Source organism: Phycodurus eques, chromosome 18 (genome assembly GCF_024500275.1).
Source record: "Phycodurus eques isolate BA_2022a chromosome 18, UOR_Pequ_1.1, whole genome shotgun sequence".
Classification (NCBI taxonomy): Eukaryota; Metazoa; Chordata; class Actinopteri; order Syngnathiformes; family Syngnathidae; genus Phycodurus; species Phycodurus eques.
Window position 1 is genome coordinate 16,157,208 of NC_084542.1, and position 21,600 is coordinate 16,178,807.

The 21,600-nt window shown below is 44.0% G+C and overlaps 1 protein-coding gene across 1 annotated transcript; it reads right to left on the bottom strand.

Moving 5' to 3' along the window:
* Positions 1-310: 310 nt before the first annotated feature.
* Positions 311-21,268, bottom strand: ift172 (intraflagellar transport 172). Its single transcript, XM_061703686.1, is given in 49 exon segments — positions 311-1,813; positions 1,980-2,071; positions 2,167-2,320; positions 2,408-2,506; positions 3,218-3,277; positions 3,357-3,452; positions 3,682-3,792; positions 3,794-3,802; positions 3,917-4,021; positions 4,173-4,289; positions 4,352-4,438; positions 4,931-4,994; positions 5,112-5,221; positions 5,313-5,411; positions 6,076-6,205; positions 7,121-7,230; positions 7,597-7,777; positions 8,801-8,865; positions 8,930-9,023; positions 9,098-9,240; positions 9,348-9,464; positions 10,117-10,252; positions 10,729-10,826; positions 10,908-10,997; positions 12,020-12,164; positions 12,703-12,823; positions 12,915-12,993; positions 13,624-13,872; positions 13,951-14,028; positions 14,104-14,196; positions 14,292-14,376; positions 14,618-14,725; positions 14,974-15,110; positions 15,265-15,432; positions 15,757-15,869; positions 16,054-16,139; positions 16,783-16,886; positions 16,979-17,032; positions 17,128-17,289; positions 17,620-17,715; positions 17,804-17,927; positions 18,619-18,833; positions 19,364-19,451; positions 19,528-19,607; positions 19,821-19,886; positions 20,021-20,060; positions 20,136-20,248; positions 20,359-20,502; positions 20,981-21,268. Coding segments are annotated over 49 exon segments (5,244 nt in total). The 5' UTR covers positions 21,020-21,268; the 3' UTR covers positions 311-1,723.
* Positions 21,269-21,600: the final 332 nt, after the last annotated feature.

Below are 21,600 nucleotides of genomic sequence, written 5' to 3' on the forward strand. Positions count from 1 at the left end.
TAAATACACTGATGTACTGCAGTTTTTATGAAAATTGCAGATGTTTTCTACTGTACAACTAATACTTGTGTCTGTATGGTTTGTAGAGGTTTCTAGTATTTTATACAACTAAATATGGCAACCGAAATATTCAAAAACTCTGTGTGATGCGGTATAGTTGCAGAAAAGTAAACCCTATCTGACAGCATTATTATCTTTTTGTAAACGGTACTGCCACAATAAAATAAAGTTTTTATTTGTGTTTTGTGTGTGTGGATGGCCTTTTTTCATTTTAATACACACAAAAAAAAAGCCAATAGTATGTGCACAGGATGCTTAAAATGACGATTTATTGTATTTGTTCGACCAAATAAAGGACATTGGTAAACACATTGCCAGCGACTCTTTGGTTTGTCTGTGCGTCCTCAAAGCACGTTGACTTTCTAACGAAAAACAAAAGTTGGTGATGACGCCATCCAGAGAGAGTACATGAGCCCTTCTCCTGAGAGATGGAGGAATGTGTCTCCATGGTGATGAGATGAGGCAACTCAGAAGGATGCAAAAAAAAAATCAAAAATCAAAAACTCCAGAAAGTATTCACAGCGCTTCACTTTTTCTAGATTGTGTTACGTCACAGCCTTATTTGAAAAATGGATGAAATTCTACACGCAAGAGCCCCGTAATACATGCGAGTTCTCAGTTGTTCTTTTTCTAAAACACATTTGGATGGGAAGGGGCGGGGGCACTTTTTTTTCATGGAGTTATTATGGGGCGTTGTGTGTAGAAAAATATAATAATTGGAATAAGGGTGTAACGGAAAATGGAGAAAAATATTCTAGCAATGTGAATACTTTACAAACGCACTATATTCACACCGCTTCACTTGTCTAGAATATAAATACAGTACGTATACATAATACATATTCAAGTGGACATGAAACAAATATACGTGTTCATCTTTTAGGTGATCTCTAGATCTTAAAAGTGACACTACCGCAGATGTAGGCGTTGCCATGACGTTTGGATGAATAGTTTTCACCTAGAAGGATACGATGACAGAAATAAGAAAATATTGTGTTACCCGGAAGGATCTGACAACATTCAGTCATCGTAACTGTTGAGAAATAAACGCAAACACACACGCGGATAAAAGAAAAATCGTCACACAGACATTGTGGTTTGTCAATGTGCATTTGGGCAAATTCCAGTCTCTTTCGTTTCAGATTATTTCAGTGAGCAGAAATAAAACTGCCTGTTTTTCGCTAGTTTATTACCAACACTTTTGTCTGCGTGTGTATTTCATCCTCAACATCTGGAAAGTTTCGTCGATCGACACGACCACTCAGTTCAGTTCATTTGAATGTGAATGGACTCACCGGGAGTAAACAAAATAAGACGCTTGAGGCCACTTACACGGGGAAACAAACACACAATAAAAAAAAAAAAACTATCGAGAGTTGTAGTAATAATAATGATAAATAACGCTGTTTGAGATCTTAAATCCTATTTTGGGATTAGCAGGATTGAAATCAGGTTACTGCTATTCCAGGCTAAATATCCTGTGAAGCTCTTATTTATTTTGTTTAAAAAAAAAAAAGAAAGAAATTGAGTTAGGTGGACTAAAAAAAAACTGCATTGCGAGCCTCGCAAAAAAATAAAATAAAAATTGCCGACCTGATGAGGAAAAAAAAAAATCAATAATAAATAATTTAAAAATGGAATCCTTGAGAACCTTCTGCAGGCGTCAGTGGAAGGAGAATCCGGACGCGGGGAGGCCGCCGCACCATTGGCTGACGAACTTCAGGACGTCCTGACACTCTGGACTGTGGCTGGTCTGAACGTGCACAAGAGAGTCCAATCACGGCATGAATCCAAACGAGGGACAATAACTAAAACGTGTTGATCCTCTTTTTGAAAAATGCTGCGTAGTCGTTAAGAGGAAAAACACGGCGATGTTGTCGTTTGCAAAACATCAACGTGGTTCATCTGTCCTCACTCACCTTGGTGGTCATGAGGAATTTATTCCAGTCTTCTTTATTGGCAGCTTTTCCCGCAGACGAGAATTCGATCTTGTTCCTTAGAACGGGGTAGCCTGGACGTGGGAAAACATTTAGACATTTTTAGACACCCAACTATGGCTCTGCAGCCAAATATCTGTGTGCGTGTGTGTGTGTGTGTGTGTTTTACCGGTGAGAACACAAGGCAGCGAGCGAAGACCGCTGTCGGCATCCACCAGCGACGCCTCGTACGAGTTCCTCTCATCTCGTGGCAGAACCTGCTCCAGGCGACCGCACACGGCCACCGTCAGGACCCAGTTGCGGATCTCCTCCCGCCGGGAGTCCTGTAACAATCACGCACACACTTTTGATGGGTGTGTATTGTGGCGCGCCTGTGTGTGTGTGTTTAAGGGCCATCCAGTGGTCCTTACAGGGACACAAGGTTTGCTGGGAAGGGGAACTTCGAAGGGGATGTCCGTGTCGGAGAAGTCCGAGTGATCCAGACAGTCCAGCGTCCCATCGGCGATGGCCTGGCACGGAGCAGTCAATAGACGTGTTTATATTTAATACAGAGCAGCGGTTTAATTGACATTGAGGTGTATGAATAAAAAAACAGTAGCCAAATAAGCCTCTACGACATTGTATTTGATAAAAACATAGTAATAACATCATTAAACAGACTGCAACGAATGAATCAGTTTGTGCTTAATGATGCAATGCTTCAATTCAAATCATTGTGCTGCTCCTACTGACGTGCCCGCCTTGGCCACCTGGGGGCAGTATAATACAGTTGTACAGAGAAGCGAAGAAGAGACAACTACGCTGAATGACTCAATAAGGTGCAATAATATTGGTCGTTTTTCGCAGAGGATAAAGAATTTATGCCTGTGAGTATTCCTATATTGTCTGTCTACGTGTTGCTCCGTTTGTTTAAATATCCGTTGCTTAAAAGGGTTATACCGCCATGAATATCAATGCTAATCGTTAGCCCATCTATGGCGTTTTGCCATTATTTGTTAGCATTAAGCAGCTAGCGGGGGCGTTCTTAAGGCAAAGTTGTTTGGTTTTAAATACACAAAGTGTTATTCTCTTTGTTATACGTTTAGTTTGACAGTAAACTTCAATTAAGAGTGGCATCAAATAAGTCGGGTCACTCGCATTCCGAGGCCCCACTGTCTATCAAAAAAGGACAATTTATGATAAGTGCTACGTTTGACGCGTTACATTACAAGGAGCCTCACATCGCACAAGTCCAGGAAGTGGTTGAGGAAGATGAAGGCCATGTTCTCCCAGCCGGCTGCCTGTCGGGAGAAGGAAAACGGGATGTAAAGGTAGAAAAAAAACGTGGAGAAAATGAGCCACAAGGGAAGAAGTACTAACCCTGCAGGCCAGGCCGGCCTCGTAGAAAGCTCGGTCCGCAGGGACCAGGTCAGTGTGACGCAGCAGAGACACGGACAGCTTGGCCGAGATGCTCGTCTTTCAAACAACAACGAGTGGGTTTTTAGTGGGCTTTTTGTTGTTGTTTTTTTTTGTCAACTCCTCATCCGTCCATTTTAAAAATCAAATGTGGCCCTGGAGCTCAAAAGTTTACAAAGCCATGGGCTGTGTGGTGCGACCCGAGCAGTTTTGAGGATTTAGAACACTGAACTCTCTCCAGCAGCCCCTCTAAAATTCTTCACTTTTGTACCAGAACTGTTGCGCGTACCAGCTCTTCCAGCCCGCTAGCGGCGGCTCTGGTGGCGTAGTAGTGTGAGATCAGCAGCATCTGCTCAAAGTCCTCGTGAGCCGAAGAGTTCTCGCCTGCCGACTTGGACAAGGTTTTCACACTGATGTCAAAAAAAATGAAAGAAATAAAGAGATAACTACAAAGAAACGATGGACATATTGACTCATTTCTTTAAGGCGACGATGACATTGCAACTTGTGACTGTTGAGGCTACCAGCTGCAGCAGAACGTTGCGGAGGTCGGCCCAAGTGCGGTACGACTCCGTAGCGTCGGGAAGGTGGAGCGTGTCGAGGAACAGCCGCTTGTAGATGTTAAAGTTCTGAGGAGAAAAGGGAGGGAAAGATATTTACTGGTACTTCCGAGGCGTTGCCATTTTCCCTCCCTCATAATCGACGTGACAAACCAAGATTCAACCCCTAATCTGCAACACAGAATATGGCTCCTCCAATGCTGCTTCTTGTTCGTATTACCTGTGGGTTAGGTGGCGCTCCGTGCTGCACGTAGAGCTGCAGCGCCTTCAGGGCGCAGCCCTCCTTGATGAGGTGCGTGGCGTACAAGGCCACGTACTTGTGGAGGATCTTAAAGTTCTGAAATAGCAACAAAAGCAGAAATGCACGTGCGACTTGCCACCTTTGCATCTTTTCTTTACCTGCTTGGACGCCGTATCCAAACATTTGTCCCACTGGCCTCTCTCAGCGTATATGTCCAGAGCAGCCATGACATCCACGCCCACGAGCTGAATGCAAAACCACAATCGTTATATCGTCACCATCATCGTTGCCATTTCTAGTTTGGAGAGTGTTAAAAATAAGTATCTCCACATTCAGAAGAAAACAAATAGAAACGGAACAATCTGGAAATGCCCGCTATTCATTGGTCATTTCTTATCCTACACAGGGAATAGGCATGATTAATCAATCATCGACTAACTGATTGTTGGGTATAAATCAATATGAAATAAAAAAAAAAAATAGAACTGGAATAGAAATATTCTTGTTACATTACTGGCGATACAGTGAACCCCATGTTTATTGCAGGGACACGTTCCAGGCCCAACCGCCATAGGTGAATGTCTGCCATACAGGAATTTTTATTATTTTTTTAATAGAGTTTTAGCCCTCACCCCGCTTGAAACACACTTAACATTCAAACAACAGCTACTTTAACACACACCAAGCAGCAACACATACAAACAAAGCATATAGCAGAGGGCGTGCATTGGACTTACAGAGTCCACTTTTCCCTGGTTCTTCAGGTGTTCCTTGTACTTTTGGTCCACGTAGCTCTCGTACCTGTGGGACGTGTGTGTGAGTGTGTGTGAGAGAGAGAGAGAGAGAGAGAGAGAGAGAGAGAGAGAGAGTGTGTTGGGGGTGTGTGTGTGTGTGTGTATGTGTGTGCATGTGTCATACCTGGGCTCCAGCTCCTTGGCCACCCTCTTGGCTTTGTTCCACTCCTCCCCCTCCATGAGGACATCGATAGCGTCCTTGATCAGGCCTACGTGCAAGTACTGCTCGGCGGCCTTCAAAATGACACGTGGACACGTTAAAAAAAAAAATATATATATATATATATATATATATATCAATCAAACTGTGTGTGTGTGGACCCACAGTGTTGTACTTCCTGAGCTGGGCCAGGCGTGGACCCACAACTTGAACCACCTTCACTGCTCGCTCCTCACCCAGGAATTTGATTGACAGCTCGGCAGCCTGGACACACAAATTTGGACGGTCAAATTTCGGCCGAGCAGAAGGCCATCACGTTTGCTTTAACGACACGAGGCCACTCAGTCGCAGTTCAAACAAGTTGATCCGGTCAATAACACTTTTCAGGGCCCGCGGCAGAAAGAGATCCCACTTTCCATGATAGACGACATCAACCGAGCACAGTGTTGGACATCAAACATCTATGCTAGACTACCATGTCGCCGTGTACATAGATATTAAAAAAAAAAAAATTAAATAAATAAAAAAAATAAAAACACATTTTCATCTGTTTTGGCCATTTGTCCACAGACAAACATTTTTTGTCCTTTTGGAAAGTTTCCACAGTGTTCAGTGTATGTGCGAAAACATAAGAAAACTGATTTGAAACATAATGTACATGTCGGAATGATTTTAAACATATAATAAAAAAAATGTCTCTCTGTGTATGTGGACATGGCTTAAGTACTCATTGGAAACATGCACCGATCTCTAATGTTGGCGACATGAAAATCAGCAGGGCTCTTAGTTTGACACAAAGACGTGAGAGTGATACATCTGTGCGGAACCGGACGTGGTACATCCTGACATGTCGTATAAGATTTTCTACCTGTGGGTGGACCACAGAGAGTCTAAATAGAGGAGGAGGAAAGGAGAAGAAGAGGTTCACCTTGATCCAGCACTTCTCCATGAGTGCGGCATTGGGGTCATCTTTCATCTTGAGGTAACACTCCACCGCCCGGGAATACTCGCCCGACTGTTCCCACTCCCGAGCCTGTTCCAGCAGACCCTGAACGCCCCTGGACGAACACACGGACACATCATCAATTGTGCGGTTAAGAGTCTATTTAGTGTCAATTGTACAAGTTAAACATCCAATCCATCCATCTTCTAGACCATCTGTGCTCACGCCGACCCAAAGATCAGACAAGAATCCTTTAATATTTCACAAAAGCAAACGATTTCTAACCGACAGCGAGGATATGTCTATCAGATTCGAACCCCCAACCTCAGAACTGTGAGGTAGACGTACGACGTGTACTGACCCCTCGACCAGCATGCTGCAGCCCAAATGAAACGGCAATTTCCAAATTGTTTTGACCTAAACGAAGCCTGTATGTGGAACGTGTTTTTTTTCACCCTTCATGTTCGCTCTTCATTCCATTTAAGAAGGCAGACTGCATCACATACTAGCGGGGGAAAAAAAATCAAAAAAATCGGTGCGCACAAAAGGAAGCCAAGAGTTGAATAATTCAGTGTTGTCTTGCTTAAAACGGCCATATCTTCCTCCATGGTTTCCACGGGTAACGTTTGATGTTTTCTCCTGCCAGTCGTCAAGGGGGAGGCGAGCTGCCAAGTTATTCCTGGTCGGGCTGAGCGGAGGATCTGCAGCTTTGTGCGTGCGTGATACTGGTGGAAGGCCTTCAAGTCACCCCCAGAGAGAAATTCTTTTGAAAGCCGACATCTCTCAGCATCATTAGACGCCGAGGCCGGTGAGCAGATGAATGCTGAGCTAATCAGAGGAGAGTTTTTGCTCCATGGCAACCGGAGGAGTGAGCGGAGGAGGTACGACTCCATTTACGCCGAGATCTAAATGCGTGTAGAGTGAAGCCGCGCTTCTGGGGGAGATGCGACCGTTTTAGTTATGTTCTACAGACAAATTGGAAAGTGACTGTAATCATCTTGACATCACGTGTGAGAGATGAGGCCCTCACCTCATTCCCTTCTTGGTGGCCTCCTTCTCGTACTCCTCCTGAAGAAATGAGAGCTTGTTGGGCAGGTACTCCTTGCAGATGCGCATGGCGTCGCTCCACATGTCCGCGTCCTGACAAACGCATCATCAACCACGTCATAAACGCTATAATATCGATATTTGTGTATTCAGCATATAACCTATGTATTCACCTGTTGCCATTCATACACGCGCATAATAGTTTTGTTTTTAACTAAACACTGAGTAAGTCAATCTGTGAGTAAACCAAGAACGTTATTTTAGTGCATACACTTTTTTGAGCAAACATTTTTTGGGGCAGTGTGCCGTCGATTTTGCTCACGTAAAATATGTAACTCGGCTGAATAAAGGTTGAGAAACATTGCAATAGAGTGGGATTGCCTAAAGTAGTGGGCCAGTGATTGGGAAAGAAAAATAGAATCAAATCAATCGGAGTCAAAAGTAAAAAGTTCATTTGACCTTGTAGTATTTGACAGCCAGGTCGGATCTCTCTGCTCGGAGCAGGAGGGCTTCAGCCTTCTGGTAGTCTTTCTGTTCAAAGCAGAACTTGGCGTGTCCCACCAGAACTTCCGGGACGCTGTCTGGATCGTGGCTCTCGGCCACGCGCTGCGCACCGGCCCAGTCTTTGTTGTGCGCGTACCTGGAAAGGATGCAAAAGCAGGCGCACGTCCCAGAAATTGTGTTCTCCAAATATAGCTCCACTATCCAGAATTGGATGCAATAGGTCCAAATCTTATGGAAGAGTGCCACAGGAGGAGGCATGCATCTTTACAGAAGCGTGGAGATATGAAAAACAGGCTCGGACTGCAACGACAACCATCGTCAGGACAACCGCAACAGCGGCATTATGGATCACATTAGATTGATGAGAGAACATTTGATTCAATTACATAATATAGATAACTCACATAATGGAGGTTTTGATCGATTGAAGTTTATTTCAAACATGCCGTACAAAACAATCAAACTTTTTTTTTTTTTTAAATAAGACCTACAGTATAAATATCCTGTACTGCTAGTCTGAAAAGGAGTAGGAGGAAATTAAACAGATTAGCTCGAGCGAATCCAATCCGGTCCAATTTGTGGAGACTACCAGTAAACTGTAGTGTCAAACCAAGTCGCATCTGCATCCATATTGCACTATTTGTCAAAATGTGATGAAACAAAAACACCACACTAATAACAACTGCAATAAAAAAAAAATGATTAGATAGCTCTAGTCTAGTTTTGCAGTGTATGTTATGAGATGTATAGATGCCAAATCAAGTTCCAGCTGGATCTGATCCGGATTGCATACTTGCTGGCAACTGAAATAATAAACCCGTTCGCTGTTTTCAAAGCAGCGTTAACCATATTGCCGGCCGTTTTAGAGCATTTTGACTGATCTTTTATGACCCACAGAGCATTGTGACAATATAAGAGCCCAACTTACCCAAAAGAAGAAGAGACTCTCTTCTTTCACCCCCAAAAAATAAGTGTTGCTAGCTTTTCCCTCTCTTTCGTAATCAGCAGTAGAACATGGGTTGATTTCATGAGTTAACAACAGGTTTAGACTCCTATATCGCCGTCAAATGTCATCAGTTCGGCTTGTAATCGATAGCGTTTGTGTAGGATCGGAAGGGTTTTCAAAGCGCAATAAGAAACACGACGCATGCATACTCACATGTGCACGGCTTCTTTGGGCTTTCCCGCTTTAATGAACTCCAGCTCCGCCTCTGCAAACTTGCCCTGGGAGCAAAAGGCGAAGCTTTAGCAGCAGGCCGGAAATTCCGTGTGGTAGCTCCATATGTACCTCATCTTCCAGGTACATGGCGTGTTTCAGGTGGATCTCGGGTATCTTATCCTTGCTGGAAAGACGAGCCAGTTCGAAGGCAAAATCGAATAAACTACAAGAACGACACGACAACACGTGATTAGGACGCTCGCCCGCTCGCGCTGCAAGTGTCGACACGGCGCTCACGAGTTGTTTGACGCCGACTCGATGGCGTACTCCAGCAGGCCAAACTTGGTGAGCAGCTTGACCGCCGCCTCTCCGCCCAGACTCCTCGCCCACAGGTAGCCCACCTGCTTTTGAGCGTTGGGGCCGCCGTGGCTCTTTGCAATCTGACGCACAAAATATATTATCGTATGTGTGTGCGTGTGCGCATATATCCATGTCGTGCAGCAGAATGGAAAGAGAGAGAGAACGTGCGTGTGTGGTCTGCGTGTACCCTATAGGCGTCCTCCCACATGTCACGAAGTCGGTACATGTTGACGGCGGCCTTCCAGTCTTCGGCCTCCATCAGGTGATGTTCCGCCTCGGCGAACTTGGCCTCGGCTTCCAGCTCCTGCAGCCCAGAAAACGAGTCACCAACAACTGCTAAGTTGCGTTACGCACTGCAAACTACGACCCGGTGATAAAAATCTCACAAAAAAACCCATGTCTGATTTTCAGTGATTTTTTTTTATTTGTATTTTTTTTTTATCCCCTTTGCTGAAAACAGTGGTACCACCTCCAATAGAACTTAGCTCTCCAAGAACCACCATAATGACCAACATTAAAATACAGTTGCGTAGCAGTGTTCATCAAAAACAAGTCAGGTTTTATTCCGAAGAAAGTACATTTGCGTAATATTATTGTCAGCTCCTGTAAAATTATGCAGGTTGAGCATTAACACGGCACAGAAATATTACAAAAATTGTACCAATTTGACATCGTCATACGAGTCTTTCACTCTTTCGGCTTCTTTCTTTTCTCGTGTAGAGTTGTGCAGGTGAGTCGAGCCGATGTCGACAAAATATTTTGGGCTCGGAAGCGCTTGCCTCGGGTCAAACTTTTCCGTGTATAAATCACGGCTTTTGCAACGTATGCACGTGCGCAATGTCTGGAACGTAAAGTCTGAAACCCGACTGAGAAAATTGTAAACTCAAATGAATGGATAGAATGGATTTATTGCCCATCCCTCACCAGGACATCGACAAGGTGTGTGTGGAGTTCACCTTGGCCAGGTGGAGGTGGGTCTCCGTCAGCAGGTCGGGGTGATGTTTGGCCACCAGGCGGACCACGTCGTCGAACATCTGCTTCTTCTTGTACATGGTGATGGCCAGGTCCGTCTGGTTCACGGTGGAGAACAACCTGAGGGAAAGTATTCGCGTCTTCTATTTGCAAAATCAGATGAAAATACTTTATCTCGAAAATATAGAAATGAATATTCATTCAGTGTGGTTCCAATTTGCTAGCAATGGGATACAATCTCAAGGAGTTTGCGTTTGAAGGAACCCTTTGAAGCGGGGCTGCTTGAGACGTTTTTGTGGGTCATGCCTGCCAAGTTTGATGTTCCCAAGTGAAACTGGCTTCAGGACAAAATCTGTGTTCAGTTGAAGTTCATTTTGAAACCTGATTTCAACCAAAATGGCTGACTTCCTGTGTCTGCTGAATTTCATGTCACTGAGCAAACTTGGCCTCAAATTTTCAAAATGTGTGGACGGATTTGGAGAGAATCAGGTGACTGGTAGAGAACTCAATTTTACAACTTTATTAGACATACAAATGCTGTTATTTTCCTTTGAAATTAACAAGTTAGCATCTTAGGCAAGTAGAGCCACTTTTACCTTTCAGCTTCCTTCAATTTGCCGTCCCGCTCCATTTCCTGACCTCGCCGCACGTACAGCTCGGTGGCTTCCTCCTTGCTCATGCACGTCAGCGCCAACTGCGTCGCACACAAAAACAACAGCATCTTTACTACCGTCATTGAGGTTCAACGTTTAATCGTTAAAAACACAAAGGGAACCTTGTGAGCTTTCTCCCAGCATCCCACAGCTGTGTACATGTCAATGGCGTCCTTAATGTGGCCTGCTTTGATAAACAGCTGCTCTGCCACCTACAGAACACATACAAACACGCTCAATCACTCCAATCGACATTTGTTCAAATTTCAATCGAACATAAAATGTTCATTGAGAACGTTCAAACAGCACATCGCTGACAAATTTGGCTTTTAGGTCATTTGTTGTTGTTCAAGTTAAATGTCATGTCAAGCCAGCTTTGATAGATGTGATCCATTTTGCACAGTTAGCCACAATTTAATTCATCTCTCTTGTTACTTTTTTAAACATTAATATTAAGTTGTAATAGTTTTAGTTTTTTTTTTTTTTTTTTTTTTTCAGGTTGCACACATTTCAATTTTGTGTGGACAATTACGTTTAAGTACACAATGGAATATGTTACCTAAATAAAATGCAAACATTTCAGGAGTAGGCATGAAGCAAGCAAAGTGTCCCAACGAACGTCACTTTTGTTCTAATGTGGTTGTGAATGTGTAAAAAAAAAAAAAAATAATAATAAATCCAGTACATTAAATCGAGTGATGATGGACAGATAGCCGAAATCAACGTACATTTTGCAGTTCTGCCAATTCAAAAGTGTCACGTCATTGTTTCACGCAGGAGTGCGTGCGCCTCAATGGTCTTTATTGTTATAGTTTGCAGAGAGTCCCACTTTCCTGCAGGCGGCAGCGAGCTTGTTATCTTAACGACTTTGGTAGAATGTGCCCGTGGAGCAAACGGACGCAAATAGATGACTATTTTCAGCTTCGCGGAGGCGGCTCTCGGTGAAGCTGAGCTCATCACAACTGGCGGCCTGCGTCGCTTTTATTCCTCTCTTTGCATTTTATGTCTCATCTTGTCCCGCTCTCTCCGTCAGCTTTTATTCACAGCGCTGTGACAAACTTGCAAACACACAATTCGCACAGCGTTGAGCCTGAAGGCTGTCGACGTTTGAATTATTGCCATGTCATGATGTTGGCAACTTTGGCTATTAGTTGCAAACATTTAATGGGAGTTAATGACTATGATGGGAATGACTTGATGCTAAGTGCTGTAGTTGTGTTTCCAGTGTGCTCACCTCCATCTCCTGCATGGAGGCGTAGTGCTGCGCGATCTTGAGGCAGTAGACGGCAGCGGCCGGGTCCTCGTTGAGCTCCAGGATGTGGACGGCCTTCTTCCACTGGCGAGCTGCGATGGCCGCCTCCACCGCTTTGATGGAGCAGCTGCATTCGGCCGAGAAAAAAAAAAAGCATGTACAACGTGTGAATCACCCTGTACGACGAATTGTAGCCCTAAGTTCTGTTTGACAGGGATCAAATTGACAATATGTTTATGAAAGCGGTTGTAGGTTGCAGCGCCAGTCATGGGCGATCTGGAGCACAAGGACACAACCAATGGACTTGTCGCCAGCGAATGGCAGGGCACATTTCAAAGAACAATGTCCACATCGCCAGTAAACGTAGGACACACACGCGTTCACACTTTAGAGTTTCAACGAAGCTAACATTCATGTTTTTCTGAGGAAGAAATGCTAACCACGAGGTCACCGCGCTGCCCATGTTGGTCCTCTCACGGCGCTAAATTAGGCAACCAAAAGTTCTCCCCGACACTACAAACTGCAAGTATTAAAGTCCACGTTGGGTTTTATGAGTGAGTCATCCTCTCAGCTCTCCATCTGGCCCCCCAAAAAAGTTCTCTCTTGCTCTCTCTCTCTCTCTCTCTCTCTCTCACTTCACTTCACTTCACTTCAGACTACTTTACCCGGCCTCGATGAAGTGTGTGATGGCGGCGTCCATCTGTTTCTGTTGGACCAGGTAGTCCCCCCAGGCCTCCTCTAGTTTCACCACCTTGGCGGGAAAGGAGTGGCGAGCCAGCTCCACGGCTGCACCACATAGGAACATTTTCAAATATTACAAAGCTCTATGTGTGTGTGTGTGTGTGTGTGTGTGTGTGGTAGTGACAACTTCCTGTACCTTTACTGAAAGCGGCTCCTTTGCAATAGCACTCCAAAGCTCTCTGGTGGCTGCGCGTCTTCTCGTACAAGTCGCCAGCCTGGAAAACAACATATTTATCCTCAAATTTTGCCACGGAGCCCCTCGTAACCCTAACGGCAATTAAACATAACTACCATGCGCACCGCTAAATCCCATTGGAAATAAAACGTTGTTACCAAAACAAGACCATATTTTATCGAGAAAAAAAATCTTTACAAGAACAAAAGACTTATTTTGTTGGGATAAAGCAGTTTAATGTTCGGAGAATATAGTCATATTTTTCCACAATAAAGTCATAATATGATATCCAACTAAGTAATTTGACAAAAGTAGAAAGTCATTTCAATAATAATAATAAAAAACATTTTCCAGTATAGTAATACATTACAATTTTTATTTTAAAAAAGAACCCTTTGTTGTTAAAAAAAAAAAAAAAAAAAAAGACTATTTGTTCTCAATAATAAACGACTTCAATCCTGTAATATTACACCATTTATTCTAAAATAAAAAAATAAAATAAAAAAACAGACTATTATTAAAGCGGGCAAGCAGCCTGCCTTGTCACACCCACCTACAGTAGCTCTGCCTCTGGTTGTCACGGTAACGACGTAAGCAGTACTCGACATTGGCACAGTAGATGGGGCAGAGTGAGAGAGCGCACCGCCGCAAAGGATCAACGACCACCCACCTGCTCGTAGTACTCGGCCTTGACGAGGCTGGCGGTGATGCGGCTGACGGTGTCGCCGTTGTCGGTGACGTCGGGCCGGCTCACGGCCAGGCGGGCGGCTTTAGCCGGGAGCCCCGCCTTCAGGTACAAGTTGATGGCGCCCTGGTAGTCTCCCTCGCCCTCCTTCACCTCGCCAGCCTTTTCGTGCTGGCCGGTGTCAGTCAGCCACTGGTAGTAATTCCCACGCAGGGTCTCCACCTCCGGATGGCCCTAATTTCAGTCACCGAAACGTTCAAGTCAGTCGCCAGAAGTTGCGTGAAGTCCATCGGGACCACGGGCTGAGCCAACCTTAGCCTCGGCCACCGCGATGCATTTGTCCCACATGTGGAGCTCCTGGTACATCTCAATGGCTTCGTCAATGGCGTTCTACGACAACACAGGACACTCGGCGTCACGCATTGGACTGACCGATTGTCCTAAAGTCTCTCTCCGCAGCCAAACCTGCTCCACGTAGTGCATCTCGGCCAACTCGATGTTCTTGTCCAGCATTGCCATGCGAACCTGAACTTGATAAAACGTCATCCCATCGCCACCCTGGACATACAGGGGGATAAAAAAAAAACAACTAAGCTTTGGGAAGGCAGGATCTTTGTGCGAGTCGTGAATGTACGCTATAGATAAACACCCACCATTTCCTTTGAAACTTTCTCAGCTATCTGGTTTGTTTGGTGGAGGTAGCGAAGAGTGGAGACGTCGCCCAAAGCGGCAAAACATCTACAGAACAACCGGGAAAAAAAAGTCACTTAATGGCAAGCTTTTTGTAAATATACTAAATCAATTCAACCTGGGCCTCAAAAAGTTGCATTTTTGAAAAATGTGCTAAAGTAAAAAACAGTTAGCCTCCATGTTGGCTTGATACTGGTTATACTATAAATACAAACATTTCTACCATCGTACACGCCCTTGCAATAATTGGCGAGTTTCGTGTGTGCGTGAGCGTGTGGACTTAGCAAACCTTTCAGCAATGTGCACCTGACGCGCCCCGAGAGCCAGATTACGGAGCGTTTTCCACATGGCCTCGGTCTCTGGTGACATCTCCAGAGTCTCGAGGAATGCCGTGACACTGCGGACATACACAAGCAAACATTGGTTAGGGTTCAGTGGGGGGCTGTAGAAAAACACTTGACCTTTATACAGTGCACACTGAGTTTGCTCATTGTGGTTCTGATTTAATGCTCTCCTGGCTGAAACGTGCATCTGTGAAAGTGGCTCTCCTTTCTCACACGCAAGGGCATTTAAGCAAGTAAGTATACTGTTAAAAAAAAAAAAACACAATATAACACTGCATTGTGAAGACGGCGGAGTACGTACGCTCCATAATCGCCGTCGTTGACTGCCGTGCCGAACTCGATGAGGCTCTCGTCCAGCGTGTACGTCACCGTGTTGACGCCTTCGGTCACCAGCACGTCCGTCTTGCCGTCCGCTCTTTCCAGATCTTTGATGTCGCCCTGCAAGTGAGCGAGAGCAGACGGAGCAACACTTTTGGATTCAAATCATCATATCCTATTGAAATGAATAGAAACGCCATTAAGAGGCTCCAGCCCCGACAAAAAAAAAAAAAAAAAAAAAAAAAACACAAAATTTTATAATGTAACATCTCACCTTGATGGGGAACATGGTGATGCTCTCTGGGCTGTCGATGCTGTACCAGATGCACAGGTTTCCACGGTTCTGCGCCACCACCACGTCACTGCCGGGCACCCATTGGACGTACGAGCAGAAGCTGAGCAGCGTGCTTTTTACGCCGCTGTCGATGTCGTACAGATGAAGCTGGGAAGGAAATGTTTTGTGGATTTGTTGGGTTTGTTTGTTTGTTTTTTTCTTGCTCATGTGTAACTTTCTTTATGTGTTTTCTCCTGACATGTATCCAATTCTATTTGGGTAACAATTAATGCTAATACGGATAAATTACAATTATATCCCAGGAAAAAATGTGGGGTCTTAGATCCTAAGTGGTAGTCATTCACTCATTGGTTGGTGACAATATTGGCAGAGGTCTGCATTCTTTTATATCGTTTTTTGTTGTTTTCGAAGGAGCCTTTTGCTGTGTCCGTGCTCACTACACTTCCCACGCTTGAATTTCATCAGTCTCACCCGCAGCTTCTTGTCGCGGAAGAGCAGCTTGCAGCCGGTCTCGTTCAGCTCCAGCCAGTCCACCTTGGAGTCGTGGCTGATGCTTCCCAAGGTGGAGCCGGCCACGAGGTCCACTGAGGAGCGGAGGGGAGAGGAGATGAGTCTGGCTTTGCGTCAAGACTCAAGATCAGCAAAGCGGTTGCTTTTTAAATCAGACGAGCGGTCAGAGTGAGCAGTTTGGAAAAACATGTAAGGGGCCGGTATTATCTTCTTTTTCAAGGTGACCGTGCGTAACTGGACACACACATGCACGCTTACCAACAGCGATGGTCTTTAGGTCAACCAGGTACGCAAGCTTTTTGTTGTCTTGGACTCCTTTGTGCGTCCTCTCATTGACACGCACACTGGACACACACAAAACACGCATGATTCATTGAATGTAAAGCGCATAGCTAACTACTTCTTTATCACTGTATTTATTCAATGCCTTCTTATTTTTTATAAAGTGTTTTTGGTACTAGAGCGGGATGAACAGCATTTCGATTCTTTTGTATATCCCTGACATATTGACCCAAAAAAAAGTCATATAATATATATAAGTATATATATATATAAGTATATATAAGTCCTTGACTTGAAATATGTGCAGTAATTATTTCTAAACAGTTTTACACCCCCATCTAGTGTATTCAAGTGGAAAGACACGTTTTTGAGTTGCTGAGTCAAGTATTTAACAACTTGTTTATTGTGTAACGAGTCTAATATTCGGTTTAACAAGACCAAAATATCAGAAGCAGCCCCCTGTATGATGCAGACCACCACTACAAACTACACCCACAATGATAATCATATTGCTAAATTAATGGCGAGCTTGCCCGTTGATATTTCCCGTCTATGGGGGATGTTAAATCCAACACGTACTAAAAGTGTTTTCAATTCAGGGAAAAAAATGTATCCCCGCAATTATCTATTCAGCTCCACAATTAATAAATCGTGTGGTTATGACTGAGATATTTTCGTTCGTGGTGTTGCATTGGTGTGCAGTACCTGATGAGGTGAGGGTTCATAAATTCAGTTCTGACGGAGCACAGCACCTGGTTGTCGCTGTACTCTACCAAGCTCAACTCGCCGGCATTGAAAATCATGCACACCTGCAACTCAATGAAATAACACCTCGCTTTTGTCTAACTCGTTAATTGACCTTTTGTGTGTTTGTCCATAAAGGTTTCAAGTGGGCACTTACCGACTCGTTTTCAAAAAATAACTTCTCATTTCCCCCACCGCCAGGCCACGCCACCTAAAAAATGAGGGCAAAATAATTATAGGGGGTGGGAAGAAAAAAAAAAAAAAAAAAAAGCCTGCCGTCTTGTGTACTCAAGTCAAACGTGTGACCTCGCTGAGCTTGTTGGCCAGCATGTCACCCAGCAGGAGGGTGTCGGAGGTGTGGGCCACCAGGTAGCGGTCCTTGCCCATGATCTTCACCTCCTCGATCTCGTAGCCGTAGTACGACTTGAGGACCAACCGGGCGCTTGTCGACAGATTCCTCACGATGACCTGTGGAGCAATGCAAATAAATTCCTCTATCTTTTGTTAAGATTATCACCAGATGTTTGAGTCATATTGTTAATTTAAAAAGAAATCTACTTTTGGTAAAAAAAAAAATAATAATAATAATAAATGCAATAAATAATCATTTGTTCGCACAATATACTTGATGAATAAAAAAAGAGAACCACTGATCTAATGCTTTTGCAACTTGTCCGTTACGTTTTCCATCTTTCAATCAGGCTGCTGGAACCATCAGGTCTTCTATATTTAGTAATTCTTGTGTGTAATCCTGCTAATCCAGTGTGAGAGAACTGAGCTGTTTGTGATCCATGGTACCTGGCTCAGGCCCACATAGGTGATTTCAAACTTGTTCTTATAAATGCTCCTCCTCAGGCAGCAGTCAAAGAGTTCCACACCCCCGCACAGCGTCCCCTGTAAAAAAAAAAAAAAAAAAAAAAGAAAACAGGTTACTGTCTATTGTACTGTATATCCCCATAAATTGAGATGACAAATTATTCACAGCGCAAAGCCGAGATCCATCCCTCTTCCAGGCCAAGCTGGTGATGGTGTAGAGGTTGGCGATCTCTTGGGACTTGGCCTCATCCCACACCCCCCTCCGAGGCGCCCAGTTGAACACCCGCAGCCTGGACAGGATAGAAATCTTCACGGTTGGACAGCGGAATGGAACATTCATTTCATAATTACATTCATTTCATTACAGTGCCGCCCAACTTACGAGTTCTGACATATCAATTTCCATTTGGCTGTTTTGTTTTTTTTTTTGCTTTGACTTCAGTGCAAAAACTTGAGATAACTCACGGTGGCAGTGAACGCAACTCAACTCACTTCAAACCAAGCAGCAGCTTGGTAGATGGTGAACAAAAAAAAAAATAGAGGCTTCAAGCTGTTCATTGCCACTCCCAGTTCAAGTTTACAATCAAACCAAACATCAATCAAAGGTGTAACATAATTAAGACATATATAACATATAGAGTGCTATTTGTCTTATTACAGCATTTTTGGGGGGAAAACTAGAACAGATTAAAGCAATTCCATTCATTTAGATGGGGAAAGATGGGTTTGAGATGTGTTTTGAGCTACAAGCGTGGTCACTGAAAGAACTGAACTCTCATCTCAAGGCGCCACTGTACAGTCGTGTTCCTTGGCGTTCAATTAGAGCAGCGATACAAATGAGATTACAGGAAAGCGACTCCCCTATGCTTGGTCAGAACCTGTGCGGCAGGTTGTGTATTTCAGGTATTTCAGGTATTTCAGGTGTTCTCTATATTCGAACGAGTTACTTTTTCCCCCACAACAACGCCGCCGCTCACCAACCTGTCGTAGCTGCCCAGTACCACCGACTGTCCGCTGGGGCTGCTGGCGGCTACCGTGAACTCCCTCTCGCTGCGGTCGCGGCTGTAGTCGAAAGTCTGCAGGATGTGCCCCTCGCGGCTGTAGGCCACAACCTTCTTGTCGCAGCCTCCCACCACCACGCTGTTGGCGCCCCAGGCCAGAGCGTACGGCGGGCACACGTGCGTCAGAAGCTTCCCCTGTGTAAAAAGGGGAAGCTTCCTTTTTTTACAAAGATAATAATGCACAATTTTGTCTCTGTCAGGGAAACATTTTTCATTACACTTTGTCTTGAAAAAATGTTGAATACTTTTGTATTATTTGCAATACTTTTGCTTTTTTTCCCCATATTGCTCATCAGAATCATTTTCTATTTTTTATGATATTTTTATATTTTGTCCAACATTTTCTACTTCGGACTTTCTTAAAATTCTGTTCAACTTTTAACTTTTTTTTTTTTTTTAGCCACAGCATTTTTTTCCTGGCCAATACTTATGTAATTTTCCGTTGATATTTTCATATTTTTCAGTCAATGTTTTTTTTGGCCTTAATATTTTTGTGCTTTTGAATACGCAGGTTTTTCTAATCTAATTCTTTACATTTGTGTATTTTTTGGTACAATATTATTTTCTGTAACATTTGGACCATTATTGCTTCAGATCTTGTTAGATTGCGCAAGTGGTAGTTAATGTTTTGACTTGGACTTATTAGAAAAGAAGTTTGAGTTTACCTGAGATTCACCCGAGCCTTCGTCGTCAAAGAAGTAGCGAACAATGTTCCCGTTCGCGTGGCCGCACAGAATGCCTTTCCCGGAAACGCTGAGTAGAATACATACAGTAAAAAAAATGAACACGTTTATACTTACTTTGGGGTATTAAGAAATAAAACATTTACTTGGATGCCAACGAAACAACGCAGGACTCCGTGACGTAGATAGGCGATGACTTGTTTGTCTGAACGTTGGCCAGGCGAACCTGTGAAGAATCACAAATATGATCAAATATGATTACTATTTCCATGTCAGCAACCGGGACTCACCGCTAAAAGAAAAGTATGATTGATCGATCACTAGAATATTATCGATAAAACCATACACGATACAATACCGTTCCTTGCTTTATGGCGAAGTACTTGGATAAAAAGAAAATACCACATTGTGGGTTGATTAGTGGCAATGTTGCTCTTACCTTTCCATCCATTAAACCATAAGCGATAGCATGCTCTGCTGGCCAAAGCAGGCACGTCACAGAACTCTGAAAAAAAACCCACATCACTGATAATTGATGATTCCTCTACGCTCACCTGTTCTACATGCACGCTCACATTCCCATTGGGAAAAGGAACAAGTAACAAACAAACAAACAAAAATGAAATGATCCGTACTTACTGTCTGAATAAATTTGTTGCAAATGGTTTTCTTGTCCCCCCTGCAAAGGAGAGAATAGTTTGTTATGCACATGTACACAGAAAGTGCGAGACACCGACGCGACGCTGCATGTTACCAGTCCTCTCCGATCCTGTACACGTAAATGATGTTGTCCGACTGGCCGATGGCGATCCTCGTGGAGTCGGGTGAGAACGCCATGTCGTTGACCACGTAGCTCTGCTTCCCATACTAACAAGACAACACCAGACAGCTGTTAAGCCACCTGTTAGGTAATGAGTGCGAGACGCTACTAATGATGTGTGTATGTTCATGTTAAGACAACAGGTGACAAAGGATACCTTGGAGTCGATGGGCTTTGTGGAGAACTTGTCCCTCCTCTCGCCCTGCTCGTCATAGAGCAGCACCACTCGGTCCACGGTGCAAACAGCTAATTTGCCATTATTAGGGGCCCAGGCCATGCAAGTCACTTTGGCCGAAGCCTCCTGCAGGGAGGGAAAAAAGCCATATATGATGTTGTGTGTCAGTCGATAAGCCATTTAACAGTTCTAAATGTTGAAACCAGTGTTAGTCACTGTAATGTACTTCTTGTTCACAGACTAATAGCGAGCTAATCAATCTAACCTTTTTTTTTTTTTTTGAGACCGCAAACGCAACAGAGATGTGCAGTTGCCATTCGAAATATTGAAAGTAAGTTTAGGGAGTGTTATTCAATGTAATGCACTACCTCTTGGCATTGTTATTTGAGAGGGCGTCTCATGCAGTTGAATTTTACAGATATCGCAAACGCACCACACATGAGACGTTCAAAGATGCTAACAAGCAAACCCGATTATTAATACGGATTACATCCTGATGTACATTTTGAAGCAGAAGAGAAAATTAGCATCTCGTTCGCTGTTTTCGAAGTTAATATCGTTCTCGTCAAGCCACAGTTCAGCCTCGACGAAATTAACTTCTTACCTGAGGTGTCAAAAGCGTCTTCAGATGCTTCAGCTGCATGTTTGCACGTCTGCGAGAAGCTCGCGCGAGCCAAACCCGTGTCGATAAAGTTTGGTTTTCTTCTCTAATTAGATGCTTTGGGCGACGAGCTTCACGCTAGCATCTTGCAAAGACGGACAACTTGGAGAGCAAACACGAAGCTGAGGCGTCGCTCGGTGCGATGGAGGAGGCTGACTTCATGGGTGCCTTTGGCTTCGCGTCCTGTGAAGTACACACTATTTTGCTAAGGGAACAGTCGCCATCATTACGACGTCATAGCGAACCTTTTGAAAAGTGATCGTAATTATGATGCCATCGCGTTAGCAAAAGGTCACAAATACACTTACCGCCCCCCCCCCAAAAAAAAAGATAGGAGATATGCATATTGTCTAAAATTTAGATAATTGGCAATTTTAACAGTTGCGTTCTTGCTAAGAAGATACAAGAATAAACATCCGGGTACTTTGAAAGTGCACTCAGGACCCGCACTAGGTCGCTGTCTGATGACGTTAAAAGAAAGACTTGTACAGTAAACAAACTGATCTCCTTAGTTACCGCTCGGGCGGACACATATGGCGCTTTTAAAACGAAAATCTAGTTTG